Genomic DNA, 15,751 nt, shown 5'->3' on the forward strand with positions numbered 1-15,751 from the left:
TAACAATTTGTTACGCTTGAGTACGTTGACATGATTAGAATTCAAGGTGAGTTTATGATCCCCGCTCGGCCCTCTAGCCCTACTTCCGCGCCACTGGGCGGTCATGATGCAACCGGCGGCCTTCACATCTAGGTTGAGATCTAGCTTGAACCGAGGTAGGACCAGTGGTTCAGTCTACCTGCAGATCTGTCCGATAGATCCAATTCGGGAGCGAATGATGGAATCCATTGAGGCCTGGTGCTTATTTTAGCAGTGTCGCTGGCATGCGCGAAAATATCAAATTTGGTTAAAGTACGTGATATCATGGTTTCCAAACACATCTGGATGGCGGGAAGCCAGTTTTAACGAATTGGCGGAGTCCATCCGTTACGGAAAAGGGATATGAGAGAGATAATGTAAGCGGAATCGCGGTACTCATTATGGGAGGGGAATAGATTGATATAAGAGTAGCGCCACATCATAATTGACTAAAAAAAGTCGGATGATTGTTTCATGCATCGTCACCATCGTCAGAGTTCTCAAACAGGTAGTTCGCCGCGAGCTCTTCGTTCTTATCGCACGCGAAATAGGCCTGAATGACCAGGTCTCGCGAAAATCCAAGTCGGCAAAGCTAGGACATAATTAGCTGAAGAATGAAGTCCGTAGTGGGAGTTAGCCCTACCCTTTCGATAGCGTCTCGCTCCTCCTCTGTAACGTGAATCTGAGTTGTGCCCGGGGGGAGCGCAGCATCGTCCTCTTCGCTCAACAGTTGAAGGAACGCCTCTTCGTTCTGTCCAATAAGCTGTGCAATCTGAGGATTGCCCTGGCCGATTTGTTGAAGAATAGGCTCCAGCATCTGAGGTTGCTGTTGGACCAGCTGGCGAAGCTGCTGAAAAGTTGGATGATTGCGGAGGAAGTCGAGCGACTGAGCTTCACCACCAGACGCGGCCCCGGCCCCGGCCCCGCCTCGACCTTCAGTGTTGCCAGCTTGAGCAGCGGCTTCGAAGAGGTTGACCGGTTCGTCTTCTCCGGATGCAGGTGTAGCTCCAGTAGCAGCGGGGGCTTGAGCAGCGGCAGGGGTAGCAGCGGCGGATCGTTGTTGTTGCTCCTGCTGGATATTTTCCGGAATGCCCTAATTCGCAAAGGATAAAAATCAGGAACTACGTCATAAGATACAAACGCCAACGATACTCACATTCAGGAGGTATTCGATAGCCCGGTCTGGGTTGAAGAAAGCAGCCCTCATCGCACGATTGATTTGGTCCCTCTCGAAGCCCATACTCATCATCTGGTTGATCACCTCTTCGCTTTGCGAACCGCTCAGCAGCGCTGAGGGGTCATTAAAAGAACCTGCAGGTGGCTGGGCGGCTCCAGATGAAGCGGGCGATGGGGTTGCCGGAACTGGCGCAGAGGCAGCCGAGGAAGATGTGTTTGCGGATGGAGCAGGGGCGGGAGGAGGCGCGGGAGTGGAAGTCACTGATTTCGCTGGTGTCGACGGACCCTGGGAGGACGGCTGAGTCTTGGGCTAGGAAAGTTAGCAGTTATTACATTAGAGTGAACGCGCGAGAGAAAGCGGCATACCTTGGAGACCATGCACACGATGAATCCCTTCTCCTCGATGTTGTAGAACTCGACCGTCTTGTCATCTTGAAGAATCTTTCCTGTCAAGTTGATCGGGTATTAGACATGATCGATCAACACATTGCAGGTAATCAACTAACCAGAGTAGATGAGTTTCAGCGAAGGCACGTCCCATCCCTTTTCCGTGGAGATCTTCTCCTTCACCTGGCCAACCTAAATTCACTTAGCCCCGCATCGATGCTGGCTTCCGAAGCTCGAACAAAGCGACTTACAGTTTCTGATGGTTCGGCATCAATCACGAACTTCTGTTGTTTCAGATCCTGAGAGTCAAGGGTTAGCATGAATCATGACAGTTCATGTGAGCGATACAACAAAAAGTACATACTCTGAATGTGAGCTTCATCTTGCGCCACCGGAGGAGTAGATAGAAGTGGGGGAGGGGAGACAGAGAAATGAGAGTAGGTAAGACTAATGGCGGTGCGGAGTAGGTGTTTTATTAGCAGAGATTGGGGAATGCGATCCCGGGATTGAGAATAATGTAAGACTGCAAATGAGCCGAGAGGCAGCAACAGAAGATGATGAATTATGATGGCAAGGCTGGCAGCAGACAAGATGGAGGGCCGGGAACTGCCAGAAGGCGGTCAGCCACTCAGTCCCGCCCATAAGCCACCAGACACCAGCCACGTCCATCTGCTCATCAGCCATTTTCCCGTTCCCAGTGCCTGGAAATTAGACTATATTTCCTCGCTTTCCCGTGGACTCGCTCCAGGCAGTCACCGGCGCTCAGCAGGCTCTAGCTCGTCTTCATCTACGGAGTGCATTGCGATGCATTGAGCCCTGGTCATCTAACCGCAACAGCCTTGGGATCCTGACTTGGGCTCTCACCGAACACCTAGGGACTGGACACACTCCCTGGAACACGTAGTCAAGGGAACCACAGCCTGTACCATCCATCTGCCCTACTTTATAACGGAATATATGCGGGACCCTCTGCGCGCTCTAGCGGTGTCCATTGCAGTTCAGCATATCCAGCACTTTTGCACGAGCTGTTCGCCAGGGCTTTGGCCGTCTTTTAATCAGAGGGAAAGTGAACATATCCCATGGATCGCTCACATAGCATCTTCTTGCGGTGGCGCAATACTGGATAGAAGCTTGCACTCCTACTACCTCGTCGCCTCCTGTTCGGTTGGCATCCTCGGAACTCGTTGAAGTCATCGCTACATTGCTTATCATGGTCTACTCCGGATTAGAATACTTGAGTCTCTCCTGGCTAATTCGCTGACAGAAACGTCGGTGTTCCAACCTTTGGGCTCCTCGAAGTTCATACCCAAACTGGCGGTAGTTTGTCCCCAAGCGTTCTACGGACACGTCACATTGTGGATCGGAGATTTATTGGTTCTAGAACTTCCAGCGCATCCCGTGTCTGATCAAGACCACAATTGACGGCCATTATTGGAGACTTGCAAAGCATTGGGATTCGGCACATCGAAAGCCTCGACAAACTGTTGACATTGGTCGTTGGCGAGGCCTATCCGATACAAGAACAGTTTCTTCACACTGCAAGCAGCCAATCGCTGGCTCCATAGCATTGGAAGCACAAGCCTCAAACAAACAATTGCGGTCTAGGCATGTCAGGCACGGGCACCTCTGCAGCCCTCGCATCTCTGTGGAGGATACATGGGTGTTCGTTATAATGCTTACTCAAGTGTCAGTGAGTGGCTCCAAGTGGATGAGGATCTCGCTGCCAAACAGAAGTCAGCTCTTGTGTGATCCAGATAAACGACCATTTGAGCACTGAGCAGCCGAGTGAGAGGACGAAAGCCATCGAGAGCTTATAGCGTATCCGATCAATGTGCCGGATTGGTATATTTCCAGGCATAACACATCGCTGTTGCTCGGCTTTTGACCGAAGACGTAGTCTGTCGTACTTTTGCGTCAATGCTTGGTATTGACAGCTTATTCTAAGTCACATGTAGTATTTGCTATAGTTCTTAACACAAGACCCTGGTCGTCTACCAATGTTCATCCTCAAATCTCGTCCAATCCTTCCGTGTTTTTCTGACGTTCCTTCCCCCATCATACAAACCGCTCCTTCCAATCAACTCAATACCACCAAGCTTCCATTGACTCTTATTCCCATCTCTCCAACCTCCTCGCTCTGACCTTCTGGGCTTTCACGACCTCAAACCCTCTTATCCTCACAGGTGCCGCGCCTTGCCTTGCATACCGGGAGTTTTTCCGAGAGCTCTTCCTGAACTGTATTGTGCATTCGGTTCGAACGCGCAAGCCCTTGTCCGTCCGTGCAGGACCTGTCCCATTCATCATGCACAAGGCCTCACCGGGCTACCTGTTAGGAGGGGCCTCGTTGTTCTCAACAATCATTGTCACTGTCCTTGATGGTGTGTGTTACATATCTTCTCGAGCTTTGACACCAGATAACTCTTTCATCGAGGCGGTCATTGTCAGCTTCAGCACTATCAGTTGCTCTGTGGTTCTTGCGTTGATGCTGATCCTCGCGAACGATTTGAAGATTGATGCTAGGCTGCTCCGACAGGGTTGGAGAACGATCACCTACGGCACTGGCATCGGATATCTCATCGTTGCTGCTGGGGTAACGGCAGGAGGATTAACGTGGAACGCCTTGGAAGCTGTGAGCAAGGTGAAGAAGTCAAACGTTGATCCGTATCAACAAGCACTGTTTATTTCTCGCTGTGTCTTATGGGCAATTTCGGTTCTCTCACAAGGAATGTTGTGCGGAGTGCTCTTGACAACCATCACGAATCATGACAGCCGCAGTCAATGGCCGACTTTGATCTCGTACGAACTTAGCACTATCACCCCCAGCCGTTCGGAAATACTCCAGAAAGGAACATCTTACACACCCTCGTCCATTGCCGACTCGCAATCTCCATCGGTTGACACTATATCTCGTCACCAATCATCGGTTTCGAGGGAAACGTCTCGACGGTCAGTTCGTTATTCCGGTAGAACACTGATTCAGTCAGACTCCAAGCCTAACTCATTCGAGCTTGATTACACTACCGTTTCCTTTCCCGAAAGCGCAACGACACGCACCAAGATAGGCGGCTATCATGAAGGCCAGGCCAGTGAAGACAATCAAAGCAGACCACAGCACCTCCAGCGGAGCACTTCACAGATCAAACGGTCCCTTGACAGTGTGATGCTTCGCGCTTCGTCGACTCTGTCATCCTCCACGCTATCAGAGGCCGCCAAACAGCCACCCTCCACACTGAAGCTTCCGGATGAAAGCAACATACACCCGCTTTTTCGGTCTGGTACTCGGTCCCCTCCTCCAACAGCCACGCCAAGCACAATGGTAGTCGCCGCGCCAGATGCGGGTCAGACGATTACCGTTAAGACTCTGCAAAGAATGAGGTCGACACGTTCATTCGGGACTTACACCTCACGGAGGAAGTCTCCTCTGCTTGCGCAGACAGATCATCTCTTTGAGGATGTGGAGCATAGGGCAGGGTCAATCTCTAGTTATGCCAACAGCGAGCGCGCTTGATACACCAGAGCCGCCCATTCTGACGCATTATATAGATAGACCATATTTGTTATTTAGCGAAGATACCAATAAATTTTCATAATCGCGCCAATGGGATTTGCAGCAATCAAGTACAGCACGGTGGTCTTAACGCAAACACTCGGGGTAGGATCTGATCAACCTGCCTGATGGGAAATGTAGATGAAGGGAAATCTCAAGCGGGAATTAGAGCTTCAGTCCTGTTGTACGATGATGTTGTTGGATGGGCCATGGTCCACTTTGATAAGCCCTAATCAGACGAGTCCGCCCCCGGGGAGCAGCCGCCCGTACTTCGTGAGCGACCCCGTTGCAGCCAAGTAATGTGAACTAGAAGGAGGAGGCCCTAGTTAGTCATACTAAGTTATGGAAAGGAGGCACCTCATCGTCTGGGCAAGGGCATTCTTGATGAAGGGCCCAATTCCCATTTTGGGGTAACTCGGGAGTGACGAGGTTATGAGTGCAGAGTTGCGCTACATAGTGAATCACGGATCCAGAGAAGTTGAGAGCTGATACATAAAAGCCTACGAAGCAAATGACGGATTTACACTTGAAGAGGGAAAACACTGAAAACTGAGCCCGTCCTCAAAATCGGGGTTAAGGGTTCGGAATCAGTAATAGGCTTTTTCAGGGGACAAGGACGAAGGCCATTTTGATTTGCGGGTTTCTTCATGGACCGAGGCCCAACCTATAAATATCTAATACAACTCAACTAGAAAAAAGCTTCAGAACTTGGCGCAGAGACCATTCCCTCCTCGGCCCACCACTGCCTTGCATGCTGATACAGGACGTCCGAAGCATCACCGTAGTAGGGACCAAAATGGATGTCATACAAGTCCTCATCCAAATCGTCTAGGTGGCTAGCAGTCCACGGATATGATACCATGCTGTGTAGATGTAGTGGTGGCAGTGCCGTCTTGGTACGCTGCGCCCGCCAGTTCTGTTTCATCTTCTGAAATTTTTCCCAGGCGAGCTGTCGCTCATGTTGCAGGCAGGCTGCCATGGAAGGCGGAATTATATGCACAGCTTGTACTCGCGGGATCTGCCAGGTGAACGTTTCAAGGCCTGGTTCGAACCGCTGATGATACTGTGCTAATTTGTCGCGATGGGTTGAGAGGCGCTGCTCCAGGTGCTGCTGCTGATGCTCGAAGAAGCCAAGGCTGGAAGCTGGGCTACTGATTCCAGTACCGTGGACTGGTTCCATATCGGTCTGTTGCTTAAGCTTGTGGCATTTCAGCATTTCGCCTAGTACACCGCTGGCAGGCATGTCGGTGCGAATCCCGTCCGTATATGAGAGGAGCGGAATCAGAGCATCAATTTCCTCCACAGGCAGAGAGCAGAGCTCCCCTTCCATGTCCTTGATGCCGGTGCCGGTGCACCATGGGTGCTGAGCAGGTCCGCTCTGTCCGAAATTCCGCCAGGGCCATAAATTGTTTTCTTCCCATTGGACGATTTGGAGCTCCTTCAGGTTGGGAAATAGTCGAATAGCGAGTGCAAGCGTTGGGCATGAATCGTGGAGCTCCCAAGGGAATAAAAAACCTCCACTCGCTCCGAGTGCCAGTTTTCGTATTCTCTTCAAATCTTTTGAATGAAATTGTCCGAGGATAGTCCACGGACATCCCGTGAGAATATCGAAGCCTCCCCCGTCCTGGTCCACAAACAGCACGTCCCTATCGAAATTGAACCATGTCCCTGGACCATTCGTGCGAGTTTCAAACGCGAGCGAGTATCCCCAACGCATCAAAACCATCCGAGATTCACGGCAGACATGCAGAAATGGCGGCACAGGCGTAAGGCTGTACAGCCGATTATCGCGCATAATCTGGTAGGCCACCCATGGATAATCATGGAGCCATCTCAGCGGGATCTCCGGCGTCGACCTCGTTGATTGCCAAGGTTGATGTGGTCCACCCCGACTACTCGTCACTCCGAACGACTCTAGAGTTGGTTGACTGACAGGCCCGGGAATACTGCGGCGCCATATCGGTGCGAAGTGAACCAGGTCCGGGTGTACGCGAATGTCCAACCGTTGTCTGAACTGCTCTTCAAAGCTCTGTTCGCTTTGAGCTTCTTCTTGTATGTGCACAACACGGGGTGGGGTTGCGAGCATGTAAATCTCTCGTCGGATCTCTGGTGGGAGGAGGCCAAAAGCATGGAAGGTTGTCGAGGCCATTTTGATGTGAGAGTGAGGTTGTTGAGTAGATGGTTTGTGATGGCCGGGTTTTAGTCTGAATTGATGCGCCACGCTGCTTCGGGAAAGAACTGACCGCGGCCGGCCCAGGAAGGCAGAAGGGAGCAGGTACCGAATGGATGTGGAACGGAAGAGAAGCAAAGATCAAGAATAAGAACAGGACTTGGACGGATTAACTCATAGGACAGAGAGAGGACTACACCAGGCAGCTCGAACTCCGCAACTTGCAAAACAAGGTAAGGCAAGCTCAAATTGAACAAAGGAGAAAAGGTAGATTAGAATACATGACCCAAAATCTTCAGCGACATTTGTCCATCGCCCCTCGCCTCGGGACCAGTTCCATATCTCCCACAAGCGCAAACAGGGGAGTGAGAAACAGAATCTATACCGCAACAAAAGACCCCCATGAGCAGTGAGTGTACAGGCTCTATGAGCGGAGCAGGATTTGGAATAATAGAACAAGCGGCTCATTTTTGTGGGTCAATATAGAAACACGGTCCCTCTAATCTTAACATAACAGGGAGATTCATCTAAACACGAACCTTGCACTCTCTCGAAGCTTTGAATCGCTCAATCACCAACGTCGCAACTGATATACACCCGTTTAACCAATGATGAGGGTCTCCTCGTCGGGGAAGTTGTACTGGGGAACCTCGAGGTTCAAAGGGGCGGGACCCTTTCGGATACGGCCGGAGATATCGTAGTGCGAACCGTGGCAGGGGCAGAACCAGCCACCGTAGTCACCGGACTCACCGATGGGGACACAACCAAGGTGGGTGCAGACACCTAGAGGGGTCAGGCGATCAGTTGTTGCCAAAACAAATGCGGGATGGTTTCCTACCAAGCATGACAAGCCACTCGGCCTTCTGGACACGCTCCTCGTCAGCCTGGGGGTCACGGAGGGACTTCCAGTCGTAGTCCTGAGCCTCCTTGATCTCGTCCTGGGTACGATGACGGATGAACACGGGCTTGCCACGCCACTTGATGATGACCTGTTGAATTCCATGTTAGTCGCAATGCGTGCTAACTCGACATAACGCCCCCTCGGCTAAACATAAACGTACATTCTTGCCCTCGGGGATCGTGGCCAGCCCGATTTCAACCTTGGCCTGCGCGAGGACGTCGGCGGAGGCGGACATGTTGACGAGGAAGTCTATCGCAAAAGCCACACGTCAGCCCATTCTTCCGCGGGATAACCGGCCGTTTCATGGTTCTGCGAAGCCAACCCAAAGAGTCCACGGTATGCAGGCTCCATTTCCTCCGAATATCACATCATTCAGGGACACCTACCCTGAACAGTAGCCTTGGCACCGACGGCAGAGGCCAGACCCATAGTACCAGCGACGAAGTAGGAGAAGACCTGGTTAGAGCGGGGAGCCTTCTTGGAGGAGTATTTGCTGAAATCAGGGACCTTCAGGGTGTCCTTGGCGGTAAACGGGCTGTCAAAGCTCGAGCTGTACCGTTGCTGGGAGGCGACGAGGGCGCGGGAAGTTGTGGACAGCTGCTGGCGGGCGCAGGCGCGCAGCAGAGAGCCGGAAGCGGAGGAGAGAGCCATGGCGAGAGAGCAATTGCGGATCAATTGCAGGAAGAACGACCGATGGAGGCGGGGAGGAGGGTGATTGGGGCGTTACGGCGTAGAGAGGAGCAGATGAGGAATTCTGAGGTTGAAGCCGACGGACTCCCGAAGATGAAATATACTCAGCCTCTGATTGGATGCGGTGCACCCGTAGTTCATCACGTGACCGTCTATAGAGTACCACGGTCTACGTCAGGCACCCTCAAGTCGAGCCATTACGGATTTACTTCGCGGGCATTGAAATATTTGATCAAAGACGGTTCCTGTCTATCGTCCAACGTTGTTGGTGTTCTTGATAATAGCCGGGGTTGCTGGTAATGGCTGGTACAGCCGTCATACGATATCATTTCATCAAACCATAAACACGATTATGCCAACAGAGTATACAACTCAATGCGCCCCAAAACCCGAACTCCTGAACAACTCCTGAGCGTGCTCCCAAACCTCTATTACCCAAATCAGTCAATCATCTGCCATCTCCACGTCATCATCCTTGGACTGCGAGTCACCGGGCCCATCTACCAGCATCCCAACAGTTGGGGGTCTGGAGCCCCGAGGCAGTGATGATTCCTTATCTTCATCCGGGCGCTCCTTATCTGTCTCGGGTACCGGCGGTAGGGCTCCGTTCAGCGTGCGCTGTCCCTTCTCGATCTCAATGTCCTTGCCCGATTCCTTCGCTCGCTTCTCCTTGAACTGTTTATACGTTGTCGTCTTCGGTATAACATCGGCGAGGAATTCTAGGTTGTCTATTCGCGATACTGCGGTTGCTGTAACCGACAGTATTAGCATTCCCCCAAGACGCCTTGCTGTAGACCGACCTACCTAGGTCTTTATACTGAATGGTTTTCCGCGGTTTGCGTTCTGACTTGACGACATTGTGCCCTTGTTCCGTGAGGTATTGGATGAAAAGTTCCTGAATTTGGTTCAGTCGATGCCCAAAGGCGAGGGAATAAGCCACATACAGTAGCCATTGCGACGACAAAGGTCGCATTGTTGGAGCATTGGACAATATCGTCGTCCAGCTGGATGATCTTCTTTATACGCGAGACTGTCGAATATCAGCAGGGGCTATCTTGCGATAAACCGAAAGGATATTGGGCGTACTCGGAAGAGAACTCTGGCCTGTGATCTCCGGCGATGCATCGGACCCGGACACTGTTTTACTATCTTTGGTAGGCATTGCGATATGACTGACTGATGGAGTATCTTAGTATGGACAAGGTGCTATTTCCGATATTGGACGAGTTTGAATGCTCCAAAAGGTGTAGGCTCTGATTCAAGAAGCGGGTGGTGAAAGAAGAGGCTCTGGCGCGTCCCGCATTCGATATCGCGAGGCAGACAATGTTTTGAACGCGCAGTTCGTGGTGTTGACAATAGTGCTTTGTTGTGAGTGAACGATGTGATCAAGATGTCTCCGGTATTTCAGTCTCTTCTATTTTAAAGTAACAAGGACCGAGTACTGTCCAGCTCTCACCAAGTCACCGTCTTTGAAACTGCTTTAACGCGATAAGCGTCTCGACTTCCCTTATCTCACGTGGTTCCGCGTACCCAATAATGACGGTCGACGGCTCCGGAGGTGCAGCTCTGTCACTTCAAGACAGCTATGCTCGCTCGCTGCAGCTCAACTAGGCGATGAGCTCAATGCCTGCCTCGTCGGCCCCGCTTTCCCCCCTTCTCTCGCCGTCCGTTCAGCCAGAGCGTCGCCTCTGGAGGAGTTTCTCGGGGTTATCGGCCTCGTCGCAACCACGCTCGCCCACCGACAATGGCCAGGCTCCTGTAATCACGGAGGAGATCAGCGAGATCAAACGATACGAAGACTTTACGACTATTGACTGGGTTCAGGATGCGGTGCACGAGCAAGCGCGGCGGCGGATGAAGCGACAGGAGGGCTCGGGATTTTGGGATAAAGAAGGCACTTTCAAATGGAGACATAAAGTACGAGAGTCTTATGACGCTGGACAAGCCTGGCTTGTCATTACGATTGTCGGGGCAGCAATTGGGCTGATTGCGGCTGTCCTAAATATTATTACCGAGTGGTTGTCGGACATTAAATTGGGATACTGTACGACGGCGTTTTATCTCAATCAACAATTCTGTTGCTGGGGTGCTGAAGGGGGTACGTTCGGTTGCTGTGAGATGTTAGATGACATGCTGATTTTCTATTTCGTCAGGCTGCCCCGAGTGGAGGGACTGGACTTCATACTGGGTTGTGAACTACGTTCTCTACACCTTTTATGCGGTACCTCAACCCTCCTCGCCCCCATGCTATACACTCGCTAAGTGTGATAGGTTCTGTTCGCATTCATAGCTGCGAAACTAGTCAAGTCGTTTGCGCCGTATGCCGCCGGATCGGGAATTTCCGAGATAAAATGCATCATCGCTGGGTTCGTGATGAAAGGCTTCCTGGGCGGATGGACGCTCTTGATCAAGTCAATTGCGCTTCCGCTGGCTATCGCGTCCGGTTTGTCGGTAGGCAAAGAAGGTCCAAGCGTTCACTTTGCCGTCTGTGCTGGAAATGTCATCTCGCGGTTTTTTACCAAGTACAAGCGAAGTGCATCGAAAACTAGAGAAGTTTTGACAGCAACGGCAGCAGCCGGCGTTGCTGTTGCTTTTGGAAGTCCGATTGGTGGCGTATTATTCTCCCTTGAGGTACATTGTCATCTTTGAACCCCAAAACAAAAGCTGACCTGGCGTAGGAAGTAGCGTCCTATTTTCCATTGAAGACTCTGTGGCGGAGCTATTTCTGTGCTCTAGTTGCGACTGGAGTGTTATCCGTATGTATCACCTTCCTTCATGTGAATCTATAGACTAAACGCCGCATAGGTTATGAACCCTTTTAGAACTGGACAGCTCGTCATGTTTCAGGTGCAGTATGATCGAACATGGCACTTTTTCGAACTCATATTTTTCGTCATAATTGGCATATTTGGTGGGCTGTACGGAGCACTAGTAATTAAGTGGAATCTTCGTGTCCAAGCATTCAGGAAGAAATATCTTTCCCAATATGCTGTGGTGGAGTCGGTGATCCTAGCTGCTATCACGGCAGTCATCTGTTTCCCCAACATGTTCCTGAAAATCAACATGACAGAAATGATGGAAATTCTGTTTCAGGAATGCGAAGGAGAGCATGACTACCACGGCCTGTGCGAGTGAGTGTTCTATATCCACTTCATTGTCGTTGCTAATGAAGTAGATCTAAGTATCGCTGGTCAATGGTGTTCTCATTGGCCACTGCCACAATCCTGCGGGTATTCCTGGTCATCATATCATATGGTTGTAAGGTGCCGGCTGGTATTTTTGTCCCATCTATGGCGATTGGGGCGTCTTTTGGCCGCATGGTCGGTATTATGGTCCAGGCATTGCACGAATCGTTTCCAGATTCGAGGTTTTTTGCAGCCTGTGAGCCGGACCTTCCTTGTATTACGCCGGGCACTTACGCATTTCTCGGCGCGGGCGCGGCTTTGAGTGGAATCATGCATTTGACCATCTCGGTAACTGTAATCATGTTCGAGCTGACAGGAGCTCTGACCTATATTCTTCCAACCATGGTAGGCAATGCAGCTCCCTAATCCTGACGCATGACTGACATGTCTAGATCGTGGTTGGAGTCACCAAAGCCGTTGGAGATCGTTTTGGAAACGGCGGCATAGCTGACCGCATGATCTGGGCCAACGGGTTTCCGTTCCTTGATAATAAAGAGGACCACGTCTTCAACGTCCCCGTTTCGCATGCCATGACGAGCGACCCGGTATCGCTTCCTGCGTCTGACTTCCCAGTACGTGAAGCGGAGCATCTCCTGAACGATAACAAATTCCAAGGCTTCCCAATCGTGGAAGACCGCTCGAGTAAAATCCTAGTCGGGTACATTGGCCGCACAGAATTGCGTTACGCTATCGATCGAGCTAGAAGGGAAAGCATGCTCTCTCCGACTGCCCAATGCGTATTTACCAGGGAAGCAGTGGAAGCATCAGTGGCTCGCCGCGCCTCCTCCACTTTCCAGCGTACCCATTTAACACCGAGTACCTTTGATAATATAGAGACCACTTCCGGAGCGAGCTCCGTGGACTTTAGCAGGTACATCGACCATACCCCACTAACAGTTCACCCGCGTCTGCCACTGGAAACCGTCATGGAGATTTTCAAGAAAATGGGCCCTCGAGTCATCTTGGTTGAGCACCGTGGCCGACTTACGGGACTCGTCACAGTCAAGGACTGCCTCAAGTACCAGTTCAAGGTCGAGGCCGAGGAGCAAGCACTAGCTGCAACGCACCAACCGGAGCTTCCCCTTGGGGCTTACCAGGCGAAGGATAATGACACGCTTGAAGAACGCATCTGGCACTTTATGCAGAAAATTGGGTCCAAGTTTTCCAAGGGATCTGGGCGACCACGAGATGTCAGACCCATCCCGCAACAGGATCGATCCCCAACTGGTCCGGGGCCGGAAGAAGACGCTGACGATGGCATGGTCGAATTAGAAGAAAGACCTTAATGTTAGAATTTGGTTGTATAGTATACGAAATAGACGAACGTTTATCTATCCTTCCATGTTGTACCCCCTTTGGACTGGAGATAAAGGGCCACCTGCCCTGAAGTCACCTTGTAGATACGGAATACGGCCAGGGTCTCTAGTAGGTATTGATGCTATAAAAATAGACATTGTCTATATCTTGATATCTACCTTGTTTGCTATGGGCATGGTCTGTAGTGTAGATACCCGGACAGGTGGGGGTTGATTATATGCAGGTTAGAGGGCGTATATCATTTCTCACTCCCCGTACTGAGCCACATAACCAGCCGTACTCAGGAAGTAGGCTGGCCCAGTTAAGAAGACTCCTCTCTCATCCCAACAAGGATACACCCACCCCCCATCATCCCCGCGCCCAACCACCACAGCCCACCAACCTTCTCCCGAAACACAATCATACCCAGCAGCGCCGTGACGAGGAAATTCGCCGAGGTATTGGTAATGGACACCTTGGTCGTAGACGGCGCGGCTGTCAACGCGCGCGTGAAGAGCGCCCACATGATCACGTTGCACAACACGTTAAGACCAAGACAGATCTGTTCGCCTGTTAGAATTGCGGTATTGCATCAGGGTAGACCCGTAGCTTGGGTAGGAAGCAACTCACCCCTCTCACGATAAGCATGAAGACGGGATGGCCGTCAGCGCCGCCCGCAGCGCCGAAGAGAGATAGGACTGCATTTGCAAAGCTTGTTGTCTGCTCGTCCGTGGTTCTGTATTTGACGTGTTAATCTCAAATTGTTCCTGGTTTAGATTGCGGCAACATACAGTTTCGCGAAGAGGCCGTTCAATGCGGCGAATGCGCCTGAGGCAATGGCGAGAAGAATCCAGCGCGGTTTGGGCTGAGGTTGTAATTGGGATTGCAGTGTTGAGGAAGGCATTATCGAAGGCGAGAGATGGTTTGTGCCGCGATGTATATTTTGTTGAAATGAGCTGAGTGGTGGTGAGACGGGCTTATGTAGGTATGCCAAGTATCGCAGCTTCGGCCGTGATCACCCGCGCCGATCAATTATATAGTTCTTCCCAATCATTCACCATGCATGTTCGATTAGGTGAAAATGTATTATCTATCATGACACGTTTACAGTTTCTGCTCTATAGTAAGCATCTAAGGCGAAAGCCGCTCAATCCGCCATTTATACGACGACTCATCCTCCCCGTGTATCCGCACATATCGAAACCGATCATGTAGTCGACTACGACGACCCTGCCAGAACTCCACCGACTCGGGAATCAAACGCACTCCACCCCAAAACGGAGGGAGAGGGATATCCTTCGTATCAGCGAACCGCGCCTCCATCTCCTGCACCCGCTTCTCAAGCAGCGCACGCCCATCGTCAATATCCGTTTCGTTCACGTCGTGCGGGATCTCAGGATAAACTATTGAGCTGGAGTCCTCGCCGGGTCCGAAGCTCTTGCGTCGTTTGCTCACGAGGTTATCAGGCTCAGCGGACCAGAGCACCTTGCTTTGCCAGCTAGCCCAAGCGCCGATCTGGCTTCCGCGCTCCCGCGTCCGCCAGTATAACTCGCTCTCCTCGCGGCTCAGCGGCTCGACCATCCCTTCGATCCGGACTTGTCGCTCCAGCACAGACCAGCAGAACGTCAGAGCAGCCCATTTGTTTCCCTGCTGCTCTAGCTCCAGGTCTTTGACGAGAGGCTCATCCACTCCGGAAGGCATAGAATCAGGGACGCTGCTCTCACTGTTCTCGCTGACACCCAAGCCAAATACTTGTCCGCCTTTCCCCTCCCGACTGCCCCAATTGCTGTATACCGTCCAGCCTCTCTCATCAAGCTCCTTAAGGTACACGACGCGGGCACTCACGCGCCCGGACGGCAAGGACGCAGTTGCCAGCGTGCACGTCTCCGGTGCCGACGAAAGCTCTAGCCGGGGATCGCGAAACCACGCATGAAACTGGTACAGCGGGCTTGTAGGGTGCAGTTGAGAGATGGTGAGCGGGGGGTTGCGCACGAATTGGTGGGCACGTGCGGGGTGCGATACGACCTTATTGTCCAGTGCCGTATTGGGGGTCATGGTATCCGACCGGAGGGCTTCTGCGACGACTCGCGCGGGGAGAGCAGACGCTGGAATGAGAGGCTCTTCGGAGGGAATCGTCTGGGTCTCGGGTGTCGCTGCGATGTCGCCGGGGGCGACTGCGATTGACGAAATTAGTGCTTTGAAGTATAGCGTCGTACAGATATAGCTAGAGGACACGTACAGATCAGCTTCTTTGGCCGTTTGTGCTGTGGATCTGTAGAGTCCATGGCCGAAAGATAGAACCGGGTGGTGTGGTAACTGCAGCGAGGTGGGAATGGACGTAGCAGGGTTCTGATTGAATTGGACAGAAGACGATGACTCAT

The 15,751-nt window shown here is 51.8% G+C and overlaps 8 protein-coding genes across 8 annotated transcripts; 2 read left to right on the forward strand and 6 right to left on the reverse strand.

Moving 5' to 3' along the window:
* Nucleotides 1–490: 490 nt before the first annotated feature.
* Nucleotides 491–1,963, reverse strand: DSM5745_05659 (putative UV excision repair protein (RadW); the record flags this gene model as incomplete). The annotated part of the gene is made up of 7 exons (XM_026747675.1): nucleotides 491–610; nucleotides 662–1,111; nucleotides 1,175–1,504; nucleotides 1,561–1,640; nucleotides 1,701–1,773; nucleotides 1,833–1,880; nucleotides 1,946–1,963. 7 exons carry the CDS (start codon nucleotides 1,961–1,963, stop codon nucleotides 491–493), a joined length of 1,119 nt encoding a protein of 372 aa, XP_026603507.1.
* A 1,920-nt stretch (nucleotides 1,964–3,883) lies between these two features.
* On the forward strand, nucleotides 3,884–5,089 carry DSM5745_05660 (uncharacterized protein; the record flags this gene model as incomplete). The annotated part of the gene is made up of 1 exon (XM_026747676.1): nucleotides 3,884–5,089. The coding sequence occupies one exon, from the start codon at nucleotides 3,884–3,886 to the stop codon at nucleotides 5,087–5,089; it is 1,206 nt and encodes a 401-aa protein (XP_026603508.1).
* A 727-nt stretch (nucleotides 5,090–5,816) lies between these two features.
* DSM5745_05661 (2EXR domain-containing protein) lies at nucleotides 5,817–7,277 on the reverse strand (the record flags this gene model as incomplete). Its single annotated transcript, XM_026747677.1, has 1 exon — nucleotides 5,817–7,277. One exon carries the CDS (start codon nucleotides 7,275–7,277, stop codon nucleotides 5,817–5,819), a length of 1,461 nt encoding a protein of 486 aa, XP_026603509.1.
* A 622-nt stretch (nucleotides 7,278–7,899) lies between these two features.
* rip1 (ubiquinol--cytochrome-c reductase catalytic subunit RIP1) lies at nucleotides 7,900–8,850 on the reverse strand (the record flags this gene model as incomplete). The annotated part of the gene is made up of 4 exons (XM_026747678.1): nucleotides 7,900–8,081; nucleotides 8,137–8,287; nucleotides 8,360–8,448; nucleotides 8,586–8,850. The coding sequence occupies 4 exons, from the start codon at nucleotides 8,848–8,850 to the stop codon at nucleotides 7,900–7,902; spliced, it is 687 nt and encodes a 228-aa protein (XP_026603510.1).
* A 483-nt stretch (nucleotides 8,851–9,333) lies between these two features.
* On the reverse strand, nucleotides 9,334–10,051 carry DSM5745_05663 (histone-fold domain-containing protein; the record flags this gene model as incomplete). Its single annotated transcript, XM_026747679.1, has 4 exons — nucleotides 9,334–9,638; nucleotides 9,694–9,784; nucleotides 9,834–9,919; nucleotides 9,976–10,051. 4 exons carry the CDS (start codon nucleotides 10,049–10,051, stop codon nucleotides 9,334–9,336), a joined length of 558 nt encoding a protein of 185 aa, XP_026603511.1.
* Nucleotides 10,052–10,512: 461 nt separating this feature from the next.
* DSM5745_05664 (chloride channel protein) lies at nucleotides 10,513–13,360 on the forward strand (the record flags this gene model as incomplete). Its single annotated transcript, XM_026747680.1, has 7 exons — nucleotides 10,513–10,987; nucleotides 11,043–11,110; nucleotides 11,161–11,520; nucleotides 11,568–11,645; nucleotides 11,695–12,020; nucleotides 12,065–12,419; nucleotides 12,467–13,360. 7 exons carry the CDS (start codon nucleotides 10,513–10,515, stop codon nucleotides 13,358–13,360), a joined length of 2,556 nt encoding a protein of 851 aa, XP_026603512.1.
* Nucleotides 13,361–13,692: 332 nt separating this feature from the next.
* Nucleotides 13,693–14,274, reverse strand: DSM5745_05665 (uncharacterized protein; the record flags this gene model as incomplete). Its single annotated transcript, XM_026747681.1, has 3 exons — nucleotides 13,693–13,932; nucleotides 14,001–14,106; nucleotides 14,162–14,274. 3 exons carry the CDS (start codon nucleotides 14,272–14,274, stop codon nucleotides 13,693–13,695), a joined length of 459 nt encoding a protein of 152 aa, XP_026603513.1.
* Nucleotides 14,275–14,501: 227 nt separating this feature from the next.
* Nucleotides 14,502–15,655, reverse strand: DSM5745_05666 (pyridoxamine-phosphate oxidase PDX3; the record flags this gene model as incomplete). Its single annotated transcript, XM_026747682.1, has 2 exons — nucleotides 14,502–15,544; nucleotides 15,610–15,655. The coding sequence occupies 2 exons, from the start codon at nucleotides 15,653–15,655 to the stop codon at nucleotides 14,502–14,504; spliced, it is 1,089 nt and encodes a 362-aa protein (XP_026603514.1).
* Between the last annotated feature and the right edge of the window lie 96 nt (nucleotides 15,656–15,751).

The sequence above is a fragment of the Aspergillus mulundensis genome, assembly GCF_003369625.1.
Source record: "Aspergillus mulundensis strain DSM 5745 chromosome Unknown scaffold_5, whole genome shotgun sequence".
In the NCBI taxonomy this organism is placed as follows: Eukaryota; Fungi; Ascomycota; class Eurotiomycetes; order Eurotiales; family Aspergillaceae; genus Aspergillus; species Aspergillus mulundensis.